The sequence below is a fragment of the Bombus vosnesenskii genome, unplaced genomic scaffold (assembly GCF_011952255.1).
Source record: "Bombus vosnesenskii isolate JDL3184/JDL3185 unplaced genomic scaffold, Bvos_JDL3184-5_v1.1 scf7180000013403, whole genome shotgun sequence".
Classification (NCBI taxonomy): Eukaryota; Metazoa; Arthropoda; class Insecta; order Hymenoptera; family Apidae; genus Bombus; species Bombus vosnesenskii.
Window position 1 is genome coordinate 810,271 of NW_022883026.1, and position 27,082 is coordinate 837,352.

At 28.5% G+C, this 27,082-nt stretch overlaps 7 protein-coding genes across 15 annotated transcripts; 4 read left to right on the plus strand and 3 right to left on the minus strand.

Annotated features, from left to right (window-relative positions):
• Positions 1–2,053: 2,053 nt before the first annotated feature.
• On the minus strand, positions 2,054–6,722 carry LOC117237800 (sprouty-related, EVH1 domain-containing protein 1). 4 transcript variants are annotated; one of them, XM_033502145.1, is made up of 8 exons: positions 6,587–6,721; positions 4,920–5,294; positions 3,801–4,122; positions 3,530–3,698; positions 3,403–3,414; positions 3,256–3,317; positions 2,639–3,189; positions 2,054–2,419 (listed from the first exon to the last, which is right to left on the minus strand). In XM_033502145.1, the coding sequence occupies exons 2-8, from the start codon at positions 4,937–4,939 to the stop codon at positions 2,263–2,265; spliced, it is 1,293 nt and encodes a 430-aa protein (XP_033358036.1). In that variant the 5' UTR covers positions 4,940–5,294; positions 6,587–6,721; the 3' UTR covers positions 2,054–2,262. The 4 variants fall into 4 exon arrangements, with proteins under 4 accessions (XP_033358036.1, XP_033358037.1, XP_033358038.1 ...); XM_033502146.1 differs by lacking the exon at positions 3,403–3,414 and having other exon boundaries at positions 2,263–2,419; positions 6,587–6,722; XM_033502147.1 differs by lacking the exon at positions 3,403–3,414 and having other exon boundaries at positions 2,263–2,419; positions 3,256–3,281; positions 6,587–6,718.
• Positions 6,723–6,835: 113 nt separating this feature from the next.
• LOC117237802 (cyclin-C) lies at positions 6,836–8,663 on the plus strand. 3 transcript variants are annotated; one of them, XM_033502151.1, is made up of 5 exons: positions 6,981–7,284; positions 7,356–7,462; positions 7,649–7,855; positions 7,978–8,229; positions 8,311–8,663. In XM_033502151.1, the coding sequence occupies exons 1-5, from the start codon at positions 7,253–7,255 to the stop codon at positions 8,514–8,516; spliced, it is 804 nt and encodes a 267-aa protein (XP_033358042.1). In that variant the 5' UTR covers positions 6,981–7,252; the 3' UTR covers positions 8,517–8,663. The 3 variants fall into 3 exon arrangements, with proteins under 3 accessions (XP_033358043.1, XP_033358042.1, XP_033358044.1); XM_033502152.1 differs by lacking the exons at positions 6,981–7,284; positions 7,356–7,462 and adding an exon at positions 6,836–6,964; XM_033502153.1 differs by lacking the exon at positions 7,356–7,462 and having other exon boundaries at positions 6,999–7,284.
• Positions 8,664–9,046: 383 nt separating this feature from the next.
• Positions 9,047–11,217, minus strand: LOC117237798 (general transcription factor IIH subunit 4). Of its 2 annotated transcripts, XM_033502143.1 has the most exons (7): positions 10,629–11,215; positions 10,437–10,561; positions 10,115–10,320; positions 9,858–10,031; positions 9,695–9,781; positions 9,375–9,590; positions 9,047–9,283 (listed from the first exon to the last, which is right to left on the minus strand). In XM_033502143.1, the coding sequence occupies exons 1-7, from the start codon at positions 11,140–11,142 to the stop codon at positions 9,202–9,204; spliced, it is 1,404 nt and encodes a 467-aa protein (XP_033358034.1). In that variant the 5' UTR covers positions 11,143–11,215; the 3' UTR covers positions 9,047–9,201. The 2 variants fall into 2 exon arrangements, with proteins under 2 accessions (XP_033358034.1, XP_033358035.1); XM_033502144.1 differs by lacking the exon at positions 9,047–9,283 and having other exon boundaries at positions 9,415–9,580; positions 10,629–11,217.
• A 1,298-nt stretch (positions 11,218–12,515) lies between these two features.
• Positions 12,516–19,364, plus strand: LOC117237797 (cleavage and polyadenylation specificity factor subunit 1). Its single transcript, XM_033502142.1, has 20 exons — positions 12,516–12,684; positions 12,759–12,973; positions 13,076–13,383; positions 13,462–13,712; positions 13,800–13,981; positions 14,063–14,353; positions 14,429–14,602; positions 14,698–14,835; positions 14,919–15,068; positions 15,127–15,288; positions 15,370–15,605; positions 16,724–16,934; positions 17,048–17,214; positions 17,283–17,526; positions 17,647–17,832; positions 17,905–18,153; positions 18,222–18,551; positions 18,622–18,895; positions 18,965–19,094; positions 19,178–19,364. The coding sequence occupies exons 1-20, from the start codon at positions 12,516–12,518 to the stop codon at positions 19,362–19,364; spliced, it is 4,254 nt and encodes a 1,417-aa protein (XP_033358033.1).
• Positions 19,362–21,600, plus strand: LOC117237803 (dynein regulatory complex protein 8-like). 3 transcript variants are annotated; one of them, XM_033502155.1, is made up of 4 exons: positions 19,362–20,140; positions 20,256–20,496; positions 20,612–20,822; positions 20,995–21,120. In XM_033502155.1, the coding sequence occupies exons 1-4, from the start codon at positions 20,131–20,133 to the stop codon at positions 21,118–21,120; spliced, it is 588 nt and encodes a 195-aa protein (XP_033358046.1). In that variant the 5' UTR covers positions 19,362–20,130. The 3 variants fall into 3 exon arrangements, with proteins under 3 accessions (XP_033358046.1, XP_033358047.1, XP_033358045.1); XM_033502156.1 differs by lacking the exons at positions 19,362–20,140; positions 20,995–21,120 and adding an exon at positions 21,474–21,600 and having other exon boundaries at positions 20,180–20,496; XM_033502154.1 differs by lacking the exon at positions 19,362–20,140 and having other exon boundaries at positions 20,180–20,496; positions 20,995–21,167.
• LOC117237801 (delta(3,5)-Delta(2,4)-dienoyl-CoA isomerase, mitochondrial) lies at positions 21,245–22,912 on the minus strand. The gene is made up of 7 exons (XM_033502150.1): positions 22,797–22,912; positions 22,454–22,604; positions 22,294–22,382; positions 22,097–22,224; positions 21,729–22,009; positions 21,496–21,622; positions 21,245–21,405 (listed from the first exon to the last, which is right to left on the minus strand). The coding sequence occupies exons 1-7, from the start codon at positions 22,846–22,848 to the stop codon at positions 21,307–21,309; spliced, it is 927 nt and encodes a 308-aa protein (XP_033358041.1). The 5' UTR covers positions 22,849–22,912; the 3' UTR covers positions 21,245–21,306.
• Positions 22,913–25,020: 2,108 nt separating this feature from the next.
• On the plus strand, positions 25,021–26,614 carry LOC117237884 (ATP synthase subunit b, mitochondrial). The gene is made up of 4 exons (XM_033502292.1): positions 25,021–25,130; positions 25,489–25,653; positions 25,747–26,099; positions 26,276–26,614. Exons 1-4 carry the CDS (start codon positions 25,103–25,105, stop codon positions 26,450–26,452), a joined length of 723 nt encoding a protein of 240 aa, XP_033358183.1. The 5' UTR covers positions 25,021–25,102; the 3' UTR covers positions 26,453–26,614.
• The last annotated feature ends 468 nt before the right edge of the window (positions 26,615–27,082 follow it).

The following is a 27,082-nucleotide window of genomic DNA, read 5'->3' on the forward strand; positions in this document are numbered from 1 at the left end:
ATAAAAAAGTTTTAATTAATAAATGAACTAAACACAAATTATTATTATTGGACTAGAAACGTAAGACATAATGAAACTTATTGAACAATAATAATTAATTCTTCTCTTTATGTATGTTTTCAAAATACATATTTCTCCTTTTAAATTAATTAAGTGTGTCTGCAAAAGTCTTATTAATCAAGCCATTTAGTAATTAATTTACTTTGTTATTCCAAAGCAGCATCTGACTTTATCGCATATGTATTAGAAATTGTATTTCAAAAATGATGTAAAAACATCCTACAACATTTAGATCATGTTCACTGATTCTATCTATCATATCACTTTAGAAGCTTCAATTTTAAATTATTAGTTTTTCTGCATTACCATTTATAATTATGTAGTATGAACCAGAAAACAACTATGCTTTTGTGTTGCGCTTAAAGATTTATAGCAATTTAATGAGATCAGAATTAATTCTTTGTCAACTAAAATTTGAATACAAAATATGGATTCTTAAAACAAATAAACCTTTAAAACCACACATTATGGTTTATAAAGCCAATTATTTATAAAGCATACATAATCAGATCTTCGATAAGCGGAATTATTGCTAAAAACCAACCACGACCTTCTTTTAAAAATATCTTACTCTCCTAAATATGCAACAATGATATATTCATATCATTCAATTACTGTAAAATATATAGAATGAAACGAATTACCTCCTAATTACTAATGTAGTTAAAAAAATAATTAGGTATGCAAATTATACAATAAATCAGAATCTTTTAAAGAATGCCATATACATGTATGTATAGGTATCTTAAAGAACTATAATACACTATAAAATAGAAAGTTTCACGTTTCTGTAAACAATCTATTTTATGCAAACCAAGTTTACTATCCTTCAATATAGATATAGTTAGTTTTAAACTGAAAATATATTCCAATATACATAACAAGCCTCAAACTGACAATACATGTACTTAAAGTTTCTTATACTTATTTTCATTGTGCATGAAGTAACAATAAAATTGGTAGTACTAAAAGTACCATGCTAGTAAATAGTAAATACTGATATTATTTAGCATTTAACACTGTGCCAACATAGTAGCGTAAGAAGTTCCATTTAACAGATAACTGACTATGTAGTTTATATAAATATTGATATTTTGTAAATACAAAGAGCACAATACAAAAGATCCTTAAAAACAGAATTGCATGTTAGTGATATATAAACAAAATTATATTCTACTACATATATTCACAATCATTCCCGAATGATCGTATAATTTCTTTATAAAACATGATACAATTTTTAGTCATTAATTTCAATACATATTTGTGAAAGTGCAACTAGCTTTTACCAACCAGTTTGTGCTAATTACCAAAAGAGATTCAAAATCTGTACTTGAATAAAAATAAATTAAATTTGATTCAAATTACTTTTTCTAGTAAAATTATGTAAAATGCTAAAAAACAAATTTATCAATATTGACAATATTGGATTCAGATATACAAAAAATGTACAAAATCTTACCTTAAAAACAAAAAAAAGGAAAGATAAATCTAATTTAAGTAATATGTATAATTTTATGTGTATAAAATGTTACACATTATTTTTAATTTGTTTCATGAAATTCGAAATACAATACAAAGTACAAATTAATAAATAATATCTTTAACTTATTTATAATAAAATAAAAACTTTTAATTTATTTCTGTCTAATCATCTTTCTCGATAATAGCAGCAGAATTTAATCTTATAATACAGCAAACATTTTCTTTATCGTTTTTATATGAGGCGAAAACTAGCTTTCAAACTGGGAATAACAAATTACATTTCGTTTCTTGACTGATTTCTCACAGTGTGCACCATGTATCACAAATACTTGGTCAGTCCAGATAATATTATTATGGACCAATCATTCAGAGTAAATACTAAACGATGTCCATTCTCAAATTGTTAATGTACAGATGTGTCTAAATAATGCATTTGCTAATAAAATATACAAAATGTATGGAATATACATGATCTCAGGGCTAAATGCGATAATTTGCGCTCCTATCATTTTGTTTCTTTTTTAAAAACAAATTATTTCAGAGATGACGCTGATGGATAAGTGCATGTACTGGAAGTTGTCTACCCCTTTGATACCTCTGACAACGGCCCATACTCAGATCATGACATTCATACACATTAGCCACAGCACCGCGTGATGAAGAAAAGTTAGTTGATTCAACTGAGTATGAAGCAGAGATATCAAAGGGTTCCTCCAGTTATTCCATCGGATGGTGACGTCCTCCACACATTCCACAGGACGTGCCACACCAATGAACAGCTCTTAGTGGAGGATAAATCCACAAGCAAGGAACGATCAGTGATAATAATGCCAAACCAAACCATCTGCGTCCACATCCTTCTTCTGTACTACAACTGCACAATTCAATATTGATTTATAATGTATTCTTAGCTATGTCTTGATAATCATCCCAAAAGTAAATAATAACGATTTAGTTAATGAATAACTATCGAATACATTATAGATATCAAAAACCTACATTTGAAAGCTTCTTTATGATACAACTGAGAAAGTAGTTCTAAAGAATAAAAAAAAATAGCTTAGACAAACATATCAGCAAAAATTTTACTCACCTGCAAGGATTTTGGGTAAAATCACCTTCAGCATCACTCATACAGTGGTATAACATACCCTGAGCACAAGACAGACACGAAATTTTTGCGATTCCTCGTCTAATAGGATCAGGTGCGTATTCACAAGACCCCCTAGGATTGTGCTGCTCTGTGTACAGCTCTTGGCAATGTTTACATCGTAATCGGATATTACGTTTCATAGTATTTTTAGAAGGTTGGGATACTATAATATCTGGTTTCTTCAAAGAACTGCCGGTATTATGTCTATTTAATCGGTCTCCTTTATGATCACCGATGATCGGATATAAATATTCATGATTAAGCGTTGTGAGCTGCACATAAGAGTAGCTATCTGATCCAACATCTTCAGTTGATGCCAAAGGATGCTGAGATGGTGGCACTTTTATAGATGGTCCACCAATATAATGAATAGGTTTATGTGAATCAGGAAGATCTGAACACTGGGAATGATAATTGGACAGTCGTACTATTCCATGAGGTGTATCCGATGAGGGACGTGGTTCTGGTGGTTCCACAGGTAAATTTAAAGTCTGTGAAATAAATTCAATTTTAAATGTGTTGATATATCTTATCTATTTCTTTTCAAAATAACATACCATAAAAACATCTTCATCCCCAACATCTAACGAGTTGCCATATAATGTGGTATTGGCCAACCCTGAATTATAGAAAATATATTGTTAAAACCTTATTTGAAGTAAACATTTATAAGTTAATATTTAAAATAACGTTGGTATCCTTACCATTTGTACATTCCACAAAAAGTAGCAGAAGAATAAAATTAATAAAAATTTATGTCATTATATTGTAAGATATATTAATTCTATCGTTATAATGGAAGTAGATGCTATAGTTAAATTAACAATTTACCTTCTAACAATTCTTCAACAGCTGTGCGAACACCTTTATCAAAAGCTCTTGCATCTGCGGCTGTTTGAAATGTTAATCCAAACTTTTTCTCTCCTGTCCTCCAGTGATGGAAAGTTGGCATTACCTTATTATATTCGAAATCTTTTTTAATTGTACAGCTAAGAACAACCTAGGAAAAGAAAATAACTCTGTATCATATTTTACAACAAATACACATACTACAATATATTTAAATTATTAATAAATATATTTATATATATATATATATTACTGATTGATCAGTGATGCGTTTCCCATAAATAAGGTATTCATGCATCTTCTCAGTTGCACCAGGTGGAGAACTATTAGAAGATCCATGACTTTGGGTATTAGTAACACTTGTAGTTGATACAGGTTGTATACTGCTAGTAATAGAGACAGTCGTAGTAGAAATACCAGATGCATTGGTATTATTAGACTGATGTCCACCTGAAGAAGTTGGTCTTCGTCTAACCGAAACATTTGCTAAACCACCGCCACTTAGAGGAACCCAACCACCTGAACTATCATCCCTTGTCATTACCTGGGCACGAACCCTCACCAAATAGTTACCACTAAAAATAAAATTTTAAGAAATTACAAAGTGACCACTAATTAACAATAACACTTTTTAACATAAACATACTTATTAGAAATTGCTTAAAAAATTTCTTAGAAAAATATTTAAAACTTACATATATTATTTAATGCAAAGTAAAAGCATATTTATGGCGTTTTATATTATTATTTTTTTATCACGAACAAAACTAATAATATATTTAAATATTAATTAACAATATTACACAGCTGTATAAAGAATTTGTTTCTGTCACATAAGGTTTATAGGAAATGAAATTTTATTCATAAATTTACACTTGGTAAGAAATATTGGAACTAATAAAAGGTCGAGATTGGTTTAAAGATATTGTAAAAACGCGCAAGACCGATATGTACGCGAAAGCGAAGAATCGCTATTATGTACGAGATAGCAGATGTTACGCGCTGACATCGATTTAATGAATGAACGGTCACCCCTACACGGACAGAGGATAACACACCAACACTTGAATCGAAATCATACGTTTACTCGTGTAAATTTTTATAGGTGTTCAGCGATCATGACACGTTTCTAAGAAGGGAAGAATCGTTTGAAGGATCATGTAAAATTTGAGGAAATTGAAATGCAATGATTGATAAGTGTCGAAAATGTTGACAGGAGAATGAGTAGGACGAGGTCAGGTAGAACTGTCAGGTGCCGCACTGTAAACGTGATATCAAAGGAGCACAAAACTTAAGCCATAGTCACGGACATTTCAGGTTTCGGAGCGGAACAATCGTCAGAAAGTATCACAGACATTGTAATATTACTTACTCCTCTGACGCCTCTGTCATGGTTCGAGCTGTCGAAGCCTTTACTCAATGCCCACTTTTTCCCACACTTCACCATTTTCGTTGCATTGAAAAGACATTCGGCCACGATTCTGTTTATGGAGCTTTTTTAGGCTAGTGCCAACCACAGGAAGCGCCCTAGTCCTCCTCCCTCTCGCATTCCCCGTAGAGTTCATCCCCACGCCCGACTCGAACTCGCAGTCCACGCCTGCTCCCTTTAGGTTTTACCGACCGTCGCTTTCGTTTCGAAAACATCTCTTTTTCTGTATCTTCTCCAATACATCTTCCACAATTGAAATATCAATCATTTTGCCAAAATATAACCGTACCGTATAATTTCTTTCGTTCCTATTTTTCACTGAAATCACAAAAAACTATACTGGCCAAAAACTCGCGCATCGACATTCACCCCGTAAAATTGACTAACTATATGCTAGCTATCGACGCTTTTACAATGAAAGCTACCGGTCTGCGCAACAGGATTCATTCATCGATGCTGCCCATACAGTCTTGTTAATAATTAAGCGCGCTAACGTCTCTATGGCGGACAATGTACGTTTAAGTTACTCATGATCCTGCGAAATTACTTTATTACTTATCAAATATTTCACTATAATCATTATCCTCTTTTATTGTATAATTTTATCATGCTTTAAGCCTTTGAATTCTCGTGTGACATTATTTTTCCATAAAATTTACATAAAAATTATTTTGCATTATAATTTCCTGACTTTCTGATAAAAATCTCTTATAAATTGTTACATATTTATCTCATTTTATTAAACGATTTTCTATATTATATCAAACATTAACGAATAATACTTACACGTTATTTTTAACTTTATATTTCAATAAATTGTAGTTTAGCAATTAATGTACATTACAGGATGTTACCATATATATAATAATGTCATATAATCTAATAATGAGTTATTTATTTTATAAAACGCGGTATTGACTTTGTTACTTCTATCGGTTGGTGTATCCTTATTTAAATACGTCCCTGAACTTGAGGCGTTCATTTTCCAGTACATTTATCTAGTCGATGTTAAACCGTAATTATGAATCGATAATAGAACAAATTTTTATTATATGTACCATATAATGCTTGATTTGTTTTATAGATACAGAATTCAATGATATTTAAAAAACGTTTAAAAACTAATATACATACATGTATATGTATATATGCTATTTTCATAAAGAAGCTCAAGGAAAAATGTCAGTAATTTTAGTAGCGTGCTATATTAATAAAGTAACTGAATAAATGAAAATATCGATTTTATAGAATAATTCAAATAAAAAACAAAAGTGAAACTAAAACACTTGAAGTATTATAAAATAAATGAAAAAGATGTTTATTAATTTAATTAATTTGCTTTTTAAATTAAATATATCTAAATAATTTTCAGACGTATAAAACTTTTAAACATTATATTTCATAATTGTTAAAAAAAAAGATGTCTATAAAGTATATTTAAAATACGATAAACAATGAAAATAAACAGTATACAACAATATACAAATTCACGAAACAAATGTTAAATTATAGTAATATAATTTTAAACAACTCCTTAATTTATTTTTAAAAAATTAACTAATTATTATAATTAATGATCGATAAGTGTTGATGAAGTGAAACATACATACATTACTTCATCCTCATACTCCCACGCGTAGAAAGAAACATTGATCCATATTTTTCTTTAGTTAAGTCATTTTATGTGTGTTTATTTTACACAAAACATGTACTGTGTAATATACTTTATCACGTAAAATATCAGAAAAGTTTTAGAAGTATGTTATATCTGAGATATTAAAACTTCTATTTGTACCGCGTTGCATTATCAGTTACATTCGGGAAAACGTCTTTTTAAGTATTTCCGGTACTAAAAAGTTACTGGTATAGGATTTAACATGGATCTAACCATGGATCTAAGTTATCGGAGGTTAACTTTTAACAAATAGCGATGCAGAAAACATAGGGAAATTTGACGGGACGATATGAAGAAATGTTGCATCAAATAGGTACAAGTCACTAAATCTATTGAAATTGGTAAATTTTCAAACACAAGATTACTTAAATCACGTTAAAATTGTTTTAGAAAATATAAATTTAAATAATACGAGTGACCATGAAAATATGTTGACATTCGTGATGTTCGTACTAAATTTTATAAATATGTAGTGACTAAAGTAAATAACAACTAAATGAATAAATGCAAACCGGCATATTTTAGAATCTGGAAATAATCGAGAGACGTTTGCAGTGATATACAACTTGCTTATTTTTCCGGCAATTAACTTAATATTAATATGGCTGGCAATTTTTGGCAAAGTTCACATCAGTAAGATATTCTCATAAGCTCTTATTTTGCAACTTTATTTCATAATACAAATAAATACTTCATGCTTTTAGTCAACAATGGCTTCTAGATAAACAGGATTTAGTGCGAGAACGACAACATGATCTTTCAATTTTCACAGAAGAAGAATATCAAAAATTATTCATCTTTTTTTCTAATCGTAAGCTAAATGTTCGATTAGCCAATTAATCCAAAATGTTGTCAATGTGACTTAATATTGCGAAGATTAGGGAATATTGTTATACCATGAGTTCAATGTAACTGTATTTGTATCATTTATATACATCACGTGCTTATATATCTGTTTATTAAATAATTTAAATAAGTATTTTCTGTACTTTTTCAGTGATACAAGTATTGGGTGAACAGTTGAAGCTAAGACAACAAGTTATAGCCACAGCAACTGTTTATTTTAAAAGATTTTATGCTCGCAACAGCTTAAAGTGTATAGATCCTTTATTACTAGCACCTACATCAGTTTTTCTAGCTTCAAAGGTAGAAGAATTTGGAGTTATTTCTCACAATAGATTAATTGCAGCTTGTCAAACTGTAGGTACGTAATTGTATGTATACTATATATAATAAATAGAATAAGATAAATATCGAATGAAATAAGTCTATATCAAAGAAAAGAAATATGTGATGATTTAAGATAGTTATTATTATATATTTCAGTAAAAAATAAATTCAATTATGCCTATTCACAAGAATTTCCTTATCGTGGAAGCCATATCTCAGAATGTGAATTTTATCTTCTGGAACACCTAGATTGTTGTTTAATAGTATATCAACCATATCGACCTTTACTAATCCTCATTCAAGATGTAGGGCCAGATGAACAATTACTTACATTGGCTTGGCGTATAATTAATGATAGTTTACGTACAGATGTATGTTTATTATATCCACCACACCAAATAGCTATTGGTAGGAAAATATAAAGAGTACTTTAATAATAGGATGTATTATATCTTTTATATTATGATATATCATTGAAAATATTTTTAGGATGTTTACAAATAGCTTGTGTCATATTACAAAAAGATTTAAAAGCATGGTTTGCTGAATTAAATGCTGATATGGAAAAAATTCAAGAGATTGCACGTTACATCATTAATTTATATGAACTATGGAAAACATATGATGAAAAGAAAGAAATTCAAAGTTTATTATCTAAAATGCCAAAACCTACACCATCACCACCACAGCACTGACAGCAAGTTCTTTTATCATCTAATATTTGGGACTGATACTCTATACAAAAAATTGAATATCTTTTCTTTCATTAAACAAATTTAAATTACATACAAATGAATTGATTTATTTTGTGTATTAATTTTTGAATATTCCATCACATTTTTACATTATCTTTTTAAACAAAGCTATGATAAATAAAAATTATCTTGTATATTTTATCAAAATCATTTATATTTTATTAAATAGAAAATAAGTTTCAAAATTATAGATATTGTGTACAAGCGGATAATCTGTAACTATATAATAAGAACAAAATTAGTTTCTCATTAAAAATCTCAATATACAATATGTATTTGCTTACATAATTTATTACGACGAATTGTTAATTTTTAGTTGGCAATGGTTAAACTTCTTCATTAAAATAACCTGAGATGTTAATAAATAATTGATACAAACTGATAAAAATTGATCATATTTATTTTTCGCCTTAAATGACTTAGATTTTTATATTCTTACACATTTTTGTTTTTCATTTATAATATTTAAATTTATACTTTATACACTTTATGGCATATAACAAAATATTTAATGAATCATTTATCTTGCAAATATTAAAAATGAAAAAATAATTATAATTGCAAAGGAAATTTTACTATATGAATTGTTTGTAAACAGTAGTTTTCTAGTACTATTCTTGCTGTACTAACTGGAACCTTTGGAATATCGTTTCCAAAATTTTTTTACGTCGTCATGACCTGCTTTCGTAACTACTATAGTCCGTTTCCTACAAAAATAAAATATTTCATACTCTAAGCATTTGTTTATTTAATTCTTAAAAAATATATATGAATAAAATATTTAATATAGAAACAAACCTTTCGTTTTGCCAAATTAGTACTCCAGTAGAAAGAGCATGATCTCTAAGCACTTCAAAATCAGTTTGAGAAAGAAACTGACTATATAAAACTCCTTCACTAAATATGAATCTATTTCTTTCATTTTCCCATAATTTAATTTGATCTACTATAGTTGGTGGTAAAACTGGAGGACCTGCTTCTATCATTTTACCATGAGCATGTTGCTGCAAATAACTGTTGATATAGCAGAGTTCAAATTAACTGTTTACTTTGATAGTTTATTATATATATATATATATATATATATTTATATAAGAATTATTTCAATAAAGACATACCCTACAATTTGGGCAGCAGTAATTCCACTTTTCAGAGCTTGACGTACAGAATCTCTTGTTAATATTGACACAACAAGGTTTGGAAACCTATAAACAAAATAGTTTAAGCTTTTATATGAGTGTCAATCAATAGGGAGTGAATTTGACTTCTTCAAATACATACCTATATAACATCTCACAAAATAATCCAAGTAAAGCTACTTGTAAATTCGAGTTTGTATAAGCATATACTCTGTAATTTGTTTCAACAACAATGTAACCCTCCTTCTCTGGATCTCTAGACAATGGTTTATTTTGTCCAGTTGCAATATTTAATGCTAATCTTGTGGGATAAAATCTAAACATATTCATTGAATATAACGTTATTATTTATCTTAAATAATTAAAACTATTTTAATAAAAAGAAATGTTACATTTTACCTTCCAGCTTTTCGTTTTCTTTGATAAACCAAACCAAATTCTCTTAAATGTTGTAAAAATGTTGACAGACCTTCGGACATTCCTTCAGTACTATAATCTTTACCAAGTGTCGAGAAATTTAATTGAAATAAAAAAGTAAGACATTCAACTAGGTCAAGTCCTCTTGCTTCTATTGTATCTAGGTATTGTAAAATAAAATACCACACCTATAATGTATTTAAAGTAATAAATATAGCATAAAATTTACACATTTTTACTTTTATTTGGTAAATTTAATCTTAGTTTACTAACAGTATTAGAAGAGATAATTTTGTTTAGGTACCTGCGATGCAGTTTCCAATAACAAAAATTGAAAACCTGCTTGTGTAATAACTGGGCTTCCATCAGCTTCATCTCGCTTCATCAAGCCAGCATGTAAAAGAATTCTAACAGCATCAGCAGATATACCTATAATGTAAAATAATAGTAATTATTCATATCAAAGTTCTAAAAAGATATATTTTCAATAGATTACCTTCTTGCTGTTGTGAACCAACCATGTAATGTAAAACACATTCCCACCTTTCTAATGCATATGAATCTAAAAATGCAACATCTCTAGGTTTACTATCAGTTTCTAATTGGTTCGACATTGTCCATGGTTTTCCACCTCCCAAAAGAACGATTTTTAAGTTTTTCTTGAATGTAGTATTTAAAATCCATCCAGGTAGTCCACCTGGTATTGATGCTTCTTTCCATACATTTAGTTCATTTAGTATCAAAACTACTTTTTGATGTTCCTCAAAATGAAGTTTAGAACACCAAGAGGCAATAACTGCTTGAGGTACAGGTTGTTCAACAAATAATAATCGCATAACATAATGTTTTGCTATTACTGGCAATTCCCGAAACACAGCCAAGCAAATTGGAGGATTATGATATAATTTGTTTAATACTTCTGGTGGACGTGATTTTAAATATTCTTGAAGATTTTTACATTGCAATCCAGCTGGCCGTAACAAGTTTTTTCCACTTATTGTATTTGACATTTTTTATATTTAATGAAGAATTATATATAATATCGAGTAATACTTGTATTTATATTTATTATATTTAATATAAAAAAATATCTTTTATTTGTATTTCATTTTAAGTATAAAGATATATTTATATTTATCCTTTTACATAGATAATAATATAAACTATCTTAACAAATCACACAAATAATATTATACCTTACATAAACATTACATTGCGTATGACAACTACAAAATTAATATCTACAATCTCGTATCTTTTCTACAATTTACCGTCCACCTTTCTCGCGGTGCTTAACACACTTAATAGCTTGGTTTAAGACATAACATAAAACATATAAAAGATACGCAAATTCATTTTAAATATTATTTTATTTCTCTTTAACCTTATTGGTTACAAAAGTAAGCAATTTCATATTTTTACGTACTTCAGAAAATTATGATTATAGCTAAATTATTAGGTCAAAAACAAAATTCTAACAAAAGTAATATAACAATTACGTTTATTTTTTATATTTAATAAACTTGGAATCATAAACTATAGACTGTAAGTTATGTTGTGTGATCTTTCTAAGGTTTTGGGGAATTTAGCGCGGTTACAGCCTGTAATTGTCGCGTTACAACTTCAAACAATTCGAAAACTAACTCAACGTTTGAATGAAAAAATAAACAACGAGAAAGATTAACTTGAAAAATAATTTATATTTAAAAATGAATATTTATAATAGATTGACTACTTTAACAAAGATTTGCGCTTTAATAAAATTTATTTAGACTCTGAGCTCAGCATGACAGCTCTAACGGTTCAACATTCTAACGATTTTCTCTGTTTTTAGGTTGCAGAGTAGCCCATTTATCTGTTGATTAGCCAATTTATTTGTTGTTCAATAAGATAAATTCTTATTAACTAATGCTAATAAACATCAATTTGATTGGAGTTTACAATATTAGAAAGCGAGCGATTTATGCCTTGGCAATGTTCTTTCCCACGATCATGAAAATAAATGCGAAATTTGAGAGTGATCACAGTTATTACTGATAAATTATTTTGACATTTAATAAATAAATTTGTTAAATAACTTTTGTTCGTTGCCTCGGCTACGCTACTGTACAGTTAAATTCGCAGCGCTAGAATTTACCCTATTATCATACAAGATATTCACGTTAGAGGGAACCACAAATCTATACCAATTTATAATAGTTACATGCAACTAGTTATAAATTGGAAGTAGTGCATTTTGTATTTGAGTAGTGGTATGTTATATCAAATATCATGTAATACTGAATACAAAATATATAAGTACATACTTCATACAACAATAAAAAAAGTATTGCACTGTGTATACTAACCTTTATAGAATATGATTTTGTAATGTCATAACAAAATGTATTCGATATGTAAAAGTACTCATCCGGCTACAGGAGTAGAGCACGCAATAACGTGTTACTTCTTTAATCGTTCAGAAAAATGTCTCGCAGTAGCCGGCGCAAATATTATTAGAATATTTCGTTTAATTCCAGATGTGGATATAACGAAGAAAGAAAAATACACAGGTATATTCAATTAATTATTTGTTATTTTAAAAGAAACAGATTAAGTAGCGTAGTTAAATATTACTTTTTTTTAGAATCGCGTCCACCGAAAATGAAATTAGAATGTTTATCTCAATATACTTTACACGGAAATGTAATGTCAATGCAAGCTGTAACTCTTGTTGGATCTCAAAGAGATTCTCTTTTGTTAAGCTTTCGTGATGCAAAATTATCAGTTGTAGAGTATGATCAAGATACACATGACCTTAGAACAGTATCTCTACATTACTTTGAAGAAGAAGAAATACGGGTAATTAACATTGTTAAAAAATATTTAAAACTTATATGTTTCAAAATATAGGATAAATTGCAAATCCAAGACATGACATAATTATTTGTATCATTTTTTTAGGATGGGTGGACAAATCATCACCATATTCCAATAGTTAGAGTAGATCCTGAAGGTAGATGTGCAGTAATGTTAATATATGGTAGAAAATTAGTTGTCTTACCTTTCAAGAAGGATCCAAGTCTTGATGATGGAGATTTATTAGATAATTCAAAAGCGTTATCCAATAAAACTCCTATATTATCATCATATATGATTGTACTAAAAAGCTTAGAAGAGAAAATGGATAACATAATAGATTTACAATTTTTACATGGTTATTATGAACCAACATTATTAATATTATATGAACCAGTAAGGACATTTTCTGGGTAAGATTTTTAATATGTTTAATTGAACTTGTTTGATTCAACTTTTAATAAAATAATAAATATAATGTAAAATTTTAGACGTATTGCAGTTAGACAAGATACTTGTGCTATGGTTGCAATATCATTAAATATTCAACAAAGAGTACACCCTATAATTTGGTCTGTGTCAAATTTACCATTTGATTGCTATCAAGCAGTACCAGTGAAGAAACCGCTTGGTGGTACTTTAATTATGGCAGTCAATTCTCTTATTTATTTAAATCAAAGTATACCACCTTATGGAGTATCCCTAAATAGTCTAGCAGAAACCAGTACAAATTTTCCATTAAGTTGGTATTAAATAATATATATTTCAAAATACAGCTAAATTTATTAATGTTTTATTAATATTTATTAATATCTTATTATTATTATAGAACCACAAGAAGGAGTAAAAATAAGCTTAGAAGGTTCACAAGTTGCATTTATATCTTCAGATCGTTTAGTCATTTCATTAAAAAGTGGAGAATTGTATGTGTTATCCTTATTTGCGGATAGTATGCGTTCGGTAAGAGGTTTCCATTTTGACAAAGCTGCAGCAAGTGTATTAACATCATGTGTAAGCATAACGTAATTTAATTTAATTTTATATACTTTATATAAAAACATCTTTCCCTGTATAAAATATCATAAAACTTAGGTGTGCATGTGTGAAGATAATTATCTGTTTCTGGGATCTCGTCTTGGTAACTCACTATTATTAAGATTTACTGAAAAAGAACCAGAAAATTTACAAAATACGAATGAGAACGACATAATACTCGAAGAAAATGAGACTGAAGAAACTCCAGCAAAAAAAATAAAACAAGATTTCATAGGAGATTGGATGGCATCTGATGTATTAGATATAAAAGATCCAGAAGAATTAGAAGTGTATGGAAGTGAGAGAGAAACGCATACTTCCATCCAGATCACATCATATATATTTGAAGTATTTTTATATATTATGACAAATAACTGATTGAAAACAATAAAGTATTACAAACGTGCACTTAAATTCTTGCAGGTATGTGATAGTTTGTTAAATATTGGTCCATGTGGCAACATATCTATGGGTGAACCAGCTTTTCTATCAGAAGAATTTTCACATAGTCAAGATCCTGATGTTGAACTTGTTACAACTTCTGGATATGGTAAAAATGGGGCACTTTGTGTCCTTCAACGTTCTATTCGGCCTCAAGTAAATAATTGTTTTATACTTTGAATAATTTGTGAATTATTTAAATTCAAATATTTTACAAGATATGATAAAAATACTGTTTACATTTAAAACAGGTTGTTACTACATTTGAATTGCCAGGATGTGAAGATATGTGGACTGTTATTGGTACATTAAATAACGATGAACAAATAAGACCGGAAGCAGAAGGAAGCCATGCTTTTTTAATTCTAAGTCAAGAAGATTCAACAATGGTACTATACTTTCTATGTAGCCATAATTTTTAGTTTCTAAATATAGTAATATATTGTTTAAGATTAAAATATCTTATATTTAGATACTGCAAACTGGTCAAGAAATTAATGAAGTAGATCAAAGTGGATTCAGTACACAAGGAAGTACAATATTTGCTGGAAATCTTGGTGCAAATAGATACATAGTGCAAGTTACTCAAATGGGTGTACGCCTTCTACAAGGAATTGAACAGGTACATACAATGTTATTCCAATTGTACTTAAATATAAATTTTCATATCATAATTACAGATTCAACACATGCCCATAGATCTTGGATGCCCAATTGTACATGCAAGCTGTGCAGATCCTTATGTGACATTACTTTCCGAAGATGGACAAGTCATGTTATTGACTCTAAGAGAAGGGCGTGGAACTGCAAAATTGCATGCTCAAGCAGCCAATTTATTATTCGTAAGTTTATAACGCTATTATGTGTTTATTATTGTTCTATTGTAGTATTTGATTAACTCTCTTATTTTATCCAAATTTTAGCGTCCTCAAATAGAAGCATTATGTGCTTATAGAGATGTTAGCGGAATATTTACAACACAATTACCTGAAAATGTAGAAGATGAAGCACCTGAAGAAGAACACAATATAGAAGAACCACCTATTGTTGGTAATATTGATAATGAAGATGATCTACTGTATGGTGATGCACCAGCTTTTCAAATGCCTACACCATCACATACTAAAACATCTGAAGGGGTATCTAAAAGAACTCCTTGGTAAGTTTATTTCAATTCAAAGTTATTCACTAATATTATATTAAATAACATATACATGTCGGAGATGAAAGGACGTCGAAGCCTCCCCTTTGGAACTTCGGGATAATCCCCTAACACCGTAATCTAGATTCTATCATAGGCGTAATTAAACAATTGTCGTCTTTCGATCCGATCGTATTTGTTCGAGATTTGTGATAATGAGCTTGGGCTCAAGGCCCAGCCAGTCGCCGAATGTAGCCGCGGTCACGGGATTTTTTATCTAACAAAGGTACGGAGTAATTCTATAGCTCTCCTTAAAAGAAATATTTGTAGCGGCACGCGACAGTAAACATTCCAACGGTTTCTGTCCCGTGGCTCGCCACACGCACAGTACGTGATCAGCTAGCCCGAGGGCCATTATAAACACTAAGATCTAGTTACCTAAAGTCCTTCAAACAGACAAACAGTCTTTGTCCCAACTACGGGAAGATAGGGGAGATCTATTTTTTTTCAACGAACGACGTCTCCCACTAGCAACTTTCCCTCGAGGGCGGCTAGCATCTTTTTCTAACCACCGATATGGAGATTGACCAATTAGCAGCAACGCCAATTTCCCTTACTTTCTGAACAAAGGCTTTTTTCGACGAATCCGATGATCTCGTGTCCTTAGACACACCCCATATAGTTTTCCTCTGTGGCATCGTTGGGACGGAAAGTCATTCTTTCTCGCGGTCCCATCGACGAATAGAGTAACACTTTACGATCAGTGAATATTACGCGTCCGACTTAGATTTTGTGAGCACGTTCATCTATCATCCCGTCGACCGCGGATTCGTTATTGAACTTAGGATCATTGTCATTAATTTCTCGAGTATCTAATTACCACGGTTACTTGTCCAATTCTATAATAATCGTATTTGCACTAGTCAATGTCTTCTCAACGACAATGTATAATCCAAATGAAGTTTCGTTTCACGCCCCGAACTCTAATTCTAATGTAAACCAGACATACATATACATATATTATTACATAACATATTTAAAATATTCAATTCAATATGTTATATTCTCTTCATATTAAAATATAAACTTAAATATATAAAATAAAATATACATTTAAATATTCTTGACATACATAGGTGGCAAAAACATTTACAAGAGATAAAACCAACATATTGGTTATTAGTATATAGAGATAGCGGAACGCTAGAAATTTATTCTCTTCCTGACTTACGCTTATCCTATCTTATCCGCAATTTTGGATATGGACAATATGTGTTACATGACAGTATGGAATCTACAACATTACAAACAACGCCTGTAAATGAAATTCCTAATCCTGAAATGCAGGTATTGTAAATAATTTAATTGAATTTAATATTATATTTTAACATACATATAAAATTAAATAAAGAATATAATTAATTAATTAACTATGAATTGATTAAATAACATATAATTAGGTGCGAGAAATTTTAATGGTAGCATTGGGTCATCATGGAAATAGACCAATGCTGTTAGTACGACTTGATTCTGAACTTCAGATTTATCAAGCATATAGATATCCAAAAGGTCATTTAAAATTAAGATTTAAAAAATTAGATCATGGTATAATACCAGGACAGTTAAGGTATATATATATTTTTTAATTGTAGTGTTTTTATTTTCATGATTTGTAATTATTAATTTCCTTCATAGACCAAAACCAAGGGATGAGGATATACCTATGATGAATGAAACTCGACATTGCATGATGCGTTATTTTAGTAATATCGCTGGATACAATGGTGTATTTATTTGCAGTGATTATCCTCATTGGATATTTCTTACAGGACGTGGTGAATTACGTACTCATCCAATGGGTATTGATGGTCCTGTTACCTCATTTGCACCTTTTAATAATATAAATTGTCCACAAGGATTTCTATATTTCAATAGAAAGGTATCATTATTCAGATTAATATAATTTATATTTTTTATTATTACGATTAATAATTATTATCTATTATAATTACTAAAATTGAGTTAGAGTGTAGGTGTACATTTTACATTTTAATTTTAGGAAGAATTGAGAATATGTGTTTTACCAACTCATTTATCATATGATGCTCCATGGCCTGTTAGAAAAGTACCATTACGATGTACACCACATTTTGTTACATATCATCTTGAAAGTAAAACTTACTGTGTTATAACAAGTATAGCTGAACCACTTAAAAGTTATTATAGATTCAATGGTGAAGATAAGGTATAAATAAAAGCATAACATCTAAAATAAAATCGCGAAAATAAAAATAACATTTTTGTTATTATTTTTAAGGAATTTACAGAAGAAGAACGACCAGAACGATTTATTTACCCTTCACAAGAACAATTTTCAATAGTATTGTTTTCACCTGTTTCATGGGAAACTATTCCCAATACTAAAATTGAACTTGATCAGTGGGAACATGTTACTTGTTTAAAGAACGTTTCTCTAGCTTATGAAGGTACACGATCTGGTTTAAAAGGTTACATAGTATTGGGAACAAATTATAATTATGGTGAAGATATTACAAGCAGAGGAAGGGTGAATTTTACTTTTATATGAAATGCATTAAATATATATTGGATTTTATTTAGAGATTTATTTTATAGATACTTATATTCGATATAATTGAAGTTGTACCTGAACCTGGTCAACCTTTAACAAAAAATAGATTCAAACAAATTTATGCAAAAGAACAAAAAGGTCCGATTACTGCAATTACACAAGTATCTGGCTTTCTAGTGTCAGCAGTTGGCCAAAAAATTTATATTTGGCAATTGAAAGATAATGATCTTGTTGGGGTTGCTTTCATAGATACACAAATTTACATTCATCAAATGTTAAGCATTAAAAGCTTAATTTTAATAGCTGATGTATATAAATCTATTAGTTTATTAAGATTTCAAGAAGAATATAGAACATTATCTCTTGTCAGTAGAGTAAGTACAAGTGTTTTTATAATTTTGTATTTCTTCAGTAGGGAAATTTTTAAGAGAATATCTTTTTCAGGATTTCAGGCCAGCTGAAGTTTATACTATTGAATATTTAATTGACAATACTAATTTAGGATTTCTTGTGGCTGATGGTGAAAGTAATATGGCTTTATTTATGTATCAACCAGAATCGCGAGAAAGTCTTGGAGGACAAAAACTAATTAGAAAAGCTGATTTTCATCTTGGACAAAAAGTAAACACATTTTTTCGTATAAAATGCAGAGTTTCAGATCCAGCAAATGATAAAAAGCATTTCTCTGGTGCAGATAAAAGACATGTTACTATGTATGGTGAGTTCAACTTAAAAAATTTTCTCACTTAAATATTTAAATAAATTTGTAACAATTTTATTTTGTTAGCATCACTTGATGGTAGTCTTGGTTATATCTTACCCGTACCAGAAAAAACATATAGAAGATTACTTATGTTACAAAATGTTCTGGTAACACACATTTGCCACATTGCTGGTTTAAATCCCAAAGCATATCGGTAATTATTATATTAAAAGAGGTTATTTATTAACATTTAAATAATAAATATTTGTTACAATTCATTATTTTTTATTTTTTTAGTACTTATAAAAGTCATATTCGAACTCAAGGTAATCCTGCAAGGGGTATTATTGATGGTGACTTAGTCTGGCGTTATCTTTATTTACCTAACAATGAAAAGATAGACGTAGCAAAAAAGATTGGAACACGTGTACAAGAAATAATAGAAGATCTTACGGAGATAGATCGACAAACGGCTCATTTTTAAGATAGTGCCTTTTCATCATTTCAAAAGAAGAATATTTTAAAGATTCTTCCATTTGGTTCTTGAATGGTGAAAAATTTAACTGAAAGAATATTTTTCCTATTCCAAATAATAATAGTTACTTATATTTATACTTTTCATAAAACATACATGGTTAAATTAAGATTTTTGTAAACATAGTTGAAATTTAAATATAAATCATTATAACGAATGTGAGTGTATATAAATACATTAACTAAATGAATTTTGTACAGATCATGAATGTAATGTTTTTTAACTTGCTAAATTCACGAGTTATTTTGTCAAGGAAACGTATACAATATTAATTTAGGCAATAAATTTTTATAAAGATTGAAGTACATTTAAAATCTTTTCTATATTTCTATAACTTGGTATACCCTCAAAACGAATTCGAATTAAAATTTAAAATATACAATGGAATCAGCAGTACAGGAACTTGCAACTCAACCAAGTCGAGAATCTATTAGACAAAGTATTATGTTACGACGATTAACGAGATTTGAATCTGCACGATGTATGTATAATTTATAAATTATAGGTATATAAAATATTATACATTACTATGAGAGAGGAAGCTTGATTTTACATAGATAAAAATGTATAGGTGTGTAAAAATGTATGTACTGCAACATTATATTGATCAAACAATTATTGAGTGCTAATCTCATATATGTATGTATGTATACAAAAGACTGTAAATAAAATATAGTTTACCATATAACTTTTATGTACGAAATACAAAAATATAATGGCGCAATGTAATATATTGCTTTATTATTACTATTATTATTTAATTTCTACTGTTTGCTTATTGTAATTTTATGTTATACATTTTTCGTATATTTTCATATTTAACACATACTTTTTATACAGTGCCACTTTCAGAACCAACATTGCTGGAGAAAAGACTGTGCGAAATATTTGATATATTTGATACTGCAAAGACTGGTGAAATAGACGTTAGAGATTTGGGAACCATTATTAGGGCATTAGGATGTATTATTACCGAAGCAGAATTACAAGAAATACAAGTTGAAGTGGAAGATGTAGTAAACAATTGTGTGCCATTAAATAAATTTCTAGAATATATGTCTAAAGCTATTAATGAACGCAAGTAAGTTTCTTATAAATTTTAGTTTTACTAAAAATAAAAAATTGTGACTTGTGGTATTTACATTCTTGATATATATATATAATCTCAAAGCTATTAATTTTGAATTTCTATCTAGATTTAAACCAGCAGAACCAGAAGATTTATTAAAAGCTTTCCAATTATTAGATCCCGAAAATCGAGGATATATTATGCGAGAAGATCTAGAAAAAGCAATGATGGAAATTGGAGAACCATTTTCAAAGGAAGAAATAAGTAACATGATGGCTATTGCATGTGATCCACAAACAAGAAAAATTAATTATGAACATTATATTAACTTACTGCTCGTATGTATTGATACCTTTTAATATATGCTTTTATATTTATAATTTTATTACACAATACCTACCACAAAAAATGGTGAAACTGTTATATTCAAATTTAGATATAAATGAATTGAAATTAAAATGTGTAATTAAAATAAAATATAGAATATTCTTTTATACTTTTTATACATAGGTAAAAATACCTGATGAGATCAATGTATATTCCATTGTGGATGCATTGGATGCTGCTAAATTAGAAGTCATGCCTAAAAAACCTAGATTGGACAGTCTTTTATTAACTTACCAGACACTTGTTTAACACTAATTTGATCAATACAGTTGTATAATTTATTGAATTAACAATTTATTAAAAAAAGGTGTTAGTATTAAAATAATTGTAAAAGTATAAAACATATTTCTTATTCTTTCTTTAAAAGGACATGTTAACTTTCACCTTGTATGCATGTATTATTATATATATAATACATATCACAAAATTTTAATTTTACAAGTTAGAAAATATCGGTAGATCACCTTTGGTAGCTTGTGATACAGCGGCAGTTATAAAATCTTCACTTAGAAGCATACTTTGATTATACATAGCCTGTTAAAATATAATTTAGAAAAGATGTATAAATATATATATATATATATAAATAATTGTTATTGCAGGTGGAAAAATATTGAAGCTTACAATATGATCCAAACCCTCCTGAACAGAATGATCTCTTGAATAAATTAAACTTAATTTTGAACCTTGTACTGCAACTGGACTTTTATTTGCTATCTCTTCTGCAAGTGCAAGTGAGCTATTTAATAAACTAAAAAGAAAAAGATATATCTTTAACTGAATTACTTATTCTCAAAAATAGCAAGAATCAAGATCTCATTATCTTGTTACTTGTATAAAATATAAACATTTTTTACCTTTCTTGATTATCAAGTAAACAACTCACAAAACCTTGTTGTAAAGCTTCAGTAGCTGAAAATTTCCTTGCAGTATAAACAAGTTCTCTTACTAAACTGTCAGAACCTATAATTTTTTGAAATCTTTGCAATGTACCAACATCAGCAGCCATTCCAAAAGCAACTTCTTTTATTTGAAACCATGCATCTGAAGAACAATAGCGAATATCTGCTGCAGATATCATATCTACACCACCTCCAATGCATGCACCATGTATGGCTGCAATCACTGGCTTTGGGCACTAGAAGATAATTTAAAAAAAAGAAGGAAAGGGAATATTAATAAATGCTGCATAAGTAATTGAAAATTATCATACATGTCATACAACCTTTTCTATTGCAGTAAAACTTTTTTGATACTCTTTGATCCTTAATTGTAGAATTTTGCATTTTCGTGCAATATCTTCATGTTTTGCCAAATCTTGACCAAATTTCATTACATCTTGTAGGTCAATACCTACAACATTTGTCTAGTATTATATTCTTTTTCAGCTATATTGAATATTTATAAAATGAAATATAATACCTGCACAGAATGTTTTGCCAGCACCTGACAGAATTATTACTCTACATTCTGGTTCTGAAGCTAGTTGATCGAAACAAATCTTAAATTCTCTGTACAGTCACCAAAATAAATATATTAAACCTCAGATGTAACGAAATTAAGATTTAATAGAAATATATACCTCCACATAGTATCATTTAGCGCATTAAGCTTTTCAGGCCTATTTAACTGTACCATATAAATCCATTTTTTGGGTACTGATATTGTTAAAGTCTCATATTTATCAAGACTTTTGATACTAGAATAATTCATTTTATAAGCGTGTTGAATTCCTAAAAAAGTCATATATTGTAGCTCAACATTCTTAAAAAAAACACCTGTTACTATGAGCAGATCAAAGTACTAAGTTAAAATTATAATTTATATGTTGATAGTTTAAAAAGTAACTAAACTTATTAGTCCGTTGTATAATTAATAGAAATTAATAATTAATGATAATTAATAGAATTATAATATGCTCTTACGTGTTTTTACAACGTTTCCTAAACAATAGCGTGTCGTATTTAGTAGAGCCATACTTGTAAAATAACACGGCAAGAATAAAGAGTAATAATTATTAATTTTACATTTTATAACTATTTGTTACAGATTTATGGTGATTTTCAAGAAACGAGAACATGGGTTGGTACTCGCGGAGCGCTGATCTGCACTGCTTGTCGAAATAAGGGAAATATTCAAATGAAAATCTTTCGTTTTACTGAAATGAGTAACTTTTATTTGTAAGACCACTATAATAATTTTTACAAGTAGTTTTGTACAGTGCCTGTTTACGTATTAATTGACAAAAGTAAAACCAGATTGGAAGCCATTATAGCACATGCATGTGGTTGCAAAGTTAGCTAACGCATTGTTGATTGTTACATTTGCATGTAGCAACGATCCTGTGATACTTCGGATTTGCTTGATTCCAAACTTCGGAATCTCCAAGTTCTAATTTTTCCATTGCCGTACTACGCATCGAACCTCTGGACAGTTTCCATATACATTCTATTTAAAAAATTGTAAAACATTTGTACGTGGTTGACAACATTGCAAGGATACATGTCAATCTTTTTAGATTATTAAAGCTATATGTAAGACAAGGATATATTCACGCGATAACGTAACATGCTTTTAGAGATTTATACATATAATTTAAATATGAAATTCAGTCTCTTGATATATTACACGTTTCGTCTTTACAATGTTACGTTTTGTTTTGGATTTTTTCAGGAAAAAGGTACGTGGATTGATGCTTGTGACTCAAATGATTTAAAAAGATTGACGTTTCTAAACGATCGTTTATTCCAACTTGTACTGAAAAGAGTTAATGCTTAAAAGTAAAAAATTGAATTGAATTTAGAACCCAACTTTATTTATCAAAAAATATCAAGAAATTCGGATTGTTAGTTCATGCGTTAATAAATAATCTAAAGTTGCAACTCAAGTCCTGAGAAAGACTATACAAAAGTTGTCGAGGATAAGATAACAAGAAATTGTATTAAGAAATTTGAACTATTAATTATTAACAATAATAAATAGTTTAAAGCCAGTTTGCAAAGTATTTATCTGTCTTCCGAGTCAGTGCCATCCTTTATCCGGCCACTTTCGGCGATTACATGGTTGGACAAATGTACAATTTTTCATTTGCGTACACAATCGATTAGTTTAAATTTCGTTCTTGGTTTATACCGGATATTTCTATAGTAAATGTAAATAAGATTTGATTGCTGCAGCTGTAACCATTAACTGTCGATTAGTGTTACTCAAGTTTCACTATAGACTGTTTCTAGATACGATCATTGAGTTAACTTCCATAATCATACTAAAGGCAAGTTCACGCGATAGCACTATGGCGTTATTTAAATGATATTTTTTGTTACTTTTTACTTTTCAAATTAATGCTTATGCTTCATTCTAATTCTAATAAATTCCTTATTTTACATTACTTAATCAATACATTTGTATTTACATTTATTATTTATTATAGAAATATTTCTGAAGTTAAAAATAATAGTTCACTAATATATAATATTATTGTTATGTATAATTTAATATAATAACAATATATAATAACAATAATATTCTAATAATATATTAATTTAATATATAATAAGATAATTTAATATAATTTAGTATAATATAATAACATATACATATATAACGACTAAACATATTTAAATACAGTTACATATAAAATTCAATATTTATAGCAAATTACAAATTAGTCCTTTTTCATATATAAATAATTTAATATATAAAGGTAAAATAAAAAGGTAATTTAAAAATAGTATTATAGAGCAAACAAAATTAAAAATGTTGCTTTAAAACATAAATGTTAAATATGTATTTTTTGAAAGTGTCTATTTATATCATATAAACTTGTACATTGAAATTGCATATTGGTTACTGAAAAAAATTTACCTTTTTTTTTAAATTTGCACAATTTTAAGAAAAGCCACAGTAATTTTTATTAAGGAGTGTACAAAATTTGTAAATTATAATCATTCTAAAGTACTGTTTTCAATTAAAAACATGATATAGGGATTTATTAATAATGAATTTATAATATTCTAAATAATTTTAATTCATATCTATATAACAAAATGTGCACAGTATTAAATAAAATTTGATGAAAATTTTACTATGCACAATGTACGATTAATTTGTTACTGTATTAGATGATAGATTGCTCTACTATCTATTAAATGCTTTAGAAACTATTGTGCAGCTAACTTCGTGGATTCGTGTAAGAGGTCCTGGATTCTTCCGTGACAATTAGGGAGACAGAATGTTGTCAAGATTAAATATCCGTAATAGTAAGATAAAATTTTAAATATAACAAATTATAATTATTGTTTTGCAAAAGATTTCATGTACTATTAATTTTATATCATTTCCGTATAATATTTCTTTTATTGTCAAATTTATATCGATTATTTTATTGCCATTATGTAATAATGTAATATCACTTGTATGATATTTTACTTCTAAAATATCATTGTACTAATTTTATTGTACAATGTTTCAAGCAATATGTTGCATAAATTGTAAAATACATTCATATTTGACAGCATGAATTGCAATCAGTTTCTTAGTTAATATTTAATTTTAAGTAGTAGGTAGAATATATTTCTGCACTTTTGTATTCTTTTATCTCTATAATTTATTTTACAGTTTCTTCACAGCTGAAAACTGTAGCTTCTTGTGGGATCCAAACAACTGCAGTTGCCTCATGTAATGTACCACGTCCAAAGCGTCCCATGGAACCAGCTCCAGTTAGGTTTGGGTTCATCCCAGATGAATGGTTTCGCTTTTTCTACCCTAAAACTGGTGCAACAGGTAAATTGATAATTTGTAACATACTCATCCACTTCTTTAATTTAAGATGTAATTTTTAATTATAAAATTATAAAATATAACTTTTGTATTTAGGTCCATATGTATTTTTAACGACTTTTTCAACATACTTATTATCCAAGGAGTGGTATGTCCTAGAACACGAATATTATGGTGGAATTTGTTTGCTTTCTATTATTCTATATGCTTCATACAAACTTGGACCCAAAATTGCAACATTCCTAGATAAAAAGGTTGATGAAGTTGAAGATAATCTTAATCTTTCTAAAAATGAAATTATAGAAGAACAAAAAGCTGTAATTGATAATTTGGAAAAGGAAAAGTGGTGTACAGAAGGACAATTGATGATCTATGATGCAAGAAAGCAAAATATTATGATGCAGTTAGAAGCTAGTTATAGGGAAAATCTGGCAACTGTTTACACAGAGGTAACATGCTTATTTTTACGTATTTTTATATAAATTTTAGTAAATTTTTATTATTTACTGTATTTTTTTAATATTAACATTAAGACAAATAAAGAAGCTAAGTATATCCTAAAAAATTGATATTACTAATAACAATTGTTACATAATATATTTTCTTGTGTATATTTTCTTTACAGGTTAAAAAAATCCTGGATTATCATGCCCAAATAGATAATATAGATCGTAGGATTGCTCAGAAACACATGGTACAATGGATTACAAATAGTGTATTAAAATCTATTACACCAGAACAGGAGAAAGCTAATCTTCTGCAGTGTATCAAGGATCTTGAAAGTCTTTCTGCAAAGGCTTAAAATTTTATTTTGAATCAGAGAAAATAAAAGTACTATTAGTAATGTGGACTAGTTCATTGTAAAAAAGTTACGAAAATATCCAAAAGCTGTTGAAATAATTATATAAACAAAATAAACATAATCTTTTAAGTTAAATAAATGTCATTGAGAAATAATACTAAATTATGCATAGTGATTTTTTTCATTCGTAATATAAAATTCATACGTAAATTTTATTTGGATTTGATTTGGATTAATTTTGTAGATTTGATATGTTTTATTTATAATTTTACGTGGAATATATATTCATAATAATTTTTTATTTTTTTTATTAATTCTGGTTTATATAATGTGACTTTAAGTCACATGAACCACTAAGTTGGGTCATTACTTTTATTAGCAACTCAATTTATATTATTTATAATATTCATAATTTTTGAAGATTGGTATTTTTTAGAAATTTCAGTAGCTGCTGTTTCTTCTTGCCTTGTTACCTATAATTCTTTAAGCATAATGATTAAATATACGTATAATCATTCCAATTTAATATTTTTTATTTTCCAAGTAGTTGGTTATTATTAATGAACTGAATTATGATTAAACATCTATAAAAAGTCATGTAAGTACATATATATACCTAATTCAAGTGTA

Bases quoted from the DNA above. Each gene is read 5' to 3' on its own strand.
- LOC117237800 (XM_033502145.1), bottom strand. From the start codon at position 4,939: ATGACAGAGGCGTCAGAGGA. The intron at 3,699-3,800 runs GTAATATATATA...TTCTTTTCCTAG, and splicing joins AACGCATCACTGATCAATCA to GTTGTTCTTAGCTGTACAAT. The intron at 2,420-2,638 runs GTGAGTAAAATT...TGAATTGTGCAG, and splicing joins TTTACCCAAAATCCTTGCAG to TTGTAGTACAGAAGAAGGAT.
- LOC117237803 (XM_033502154.1), top strand. From the start codon at position 20,204: ATGTTATACATTTTTCGTATATTTTCATATTTAACACATACTTTTTAT. The intron at 20,497-20,611 runs GTAAGTTTCTTA...ATTTCTATCTAG, and splicing joins AAAGCTATTAATGAACGCAA to ATTTAAACCAGCAGAACCAG. The intron at 20,823-20,994 runs GTATGTATTGAT...TTTTATACATAG, and splicing joins ATTATATTAACTTACTGCTC to GTAAAAATACCTGATGAGAT.
- LOC117237801 (XM_033502150.1), bottom strand. From the start codon at position 22,848: ATGGCTCTACTAAATACGACACGCTATTGTTTAGGAAACGTTGTAAAA. The intron at 22,383-22,453 runs GTATATATTTCT...GTGACTGTACAG, and splicing joins CTAAATGATACTATGTGGAG to AGAATTTAAGATTTGTTTCG. The intron at 21,406-21,495 runs GTAAGCTTCAAT...ATATTTTAACAG, and splicing joins AGGAGGGTTTGGATCATATT to GCTATGTATAATCAAAGTAT.
- LOC117237884 (XM_033502292.1), top strand. From the start codon at position 25,103: ATGTTGTCAAGATTAAATATCCGTAATA. The intron at 25,654-25,746 runs GTAAATTGATAA...TTTTGTATTTAG, and splicing joins CCCTAAAACTGGTGCAACAG to GTCCATATGTATTTTTAACG. The intron at 26,100-26,275 runs GTAACATGCTTA...TTTTCTTTACAG, and splicing joins TGGCAACTGTTTACACAGAG to GTTAAAAAAATCCTGGATTA.
- LOC117237798 (XM_033502143.1), bottom strand. From the start codon at position 11,142: ATGTCAAATACAATAAGTGGAAAAAACTTGTTACGGCCAGCTGGATTG. The intron at 10,562-10,628 runs GTAATCTATTGA...TTTACATTATAG, and splicing joins TGGTTCACAACAGCAAGAAG to GTATATCTGCTGATGCTGTT. The intron at 9,591-9,694 runs GTATGTCTTTAT...CTATATCAACAG, and splicing joins ACTGCTGCCCAAATTGTAGG to TTATTTGCAGCAACATGCTC.
- LOC117237797 (XM_033502142.1), top strand. From the start codon at position 12,516: ATGTATTCGATATGTAAAAGTACTCATCCGGCTACAGGAGTAGAGCAC. The intron at 14,354-14,428 runs GTATTTTTATAT...AAATTCTTGCAG, and splicing joins TCACATCATATATATTTGAA to GTATGTGATAGTTTGTTAAA. The intron at 17,215-17,282 runs GTATATATATAT...TTTCCTTCATAG, and splicing joins ATAATACCAGGACAGTTAAG to ACCAAAACCAAGGGATGAGG.
- LOC117237802 (XM_033502151.1), top strand. From the start codon at position 7,253: ATGGCTGGCAATTTTTGGCAAAGTTCACATCA. The intron at 7,285-7,355 runs GTAAGATATTCT...TCATGCTTTTAG, and splicing joins TTTTGGCAAAGTTCACATCA to TCAACAATGGCTTCTAGATA. The intron at 8,230-8,310 runs GTAGGAAAATAT...AAATATTTTTAG, and splicing joins ACCACACCAAATAGCTATTG to GATGTTTACAAATAGCTTGT.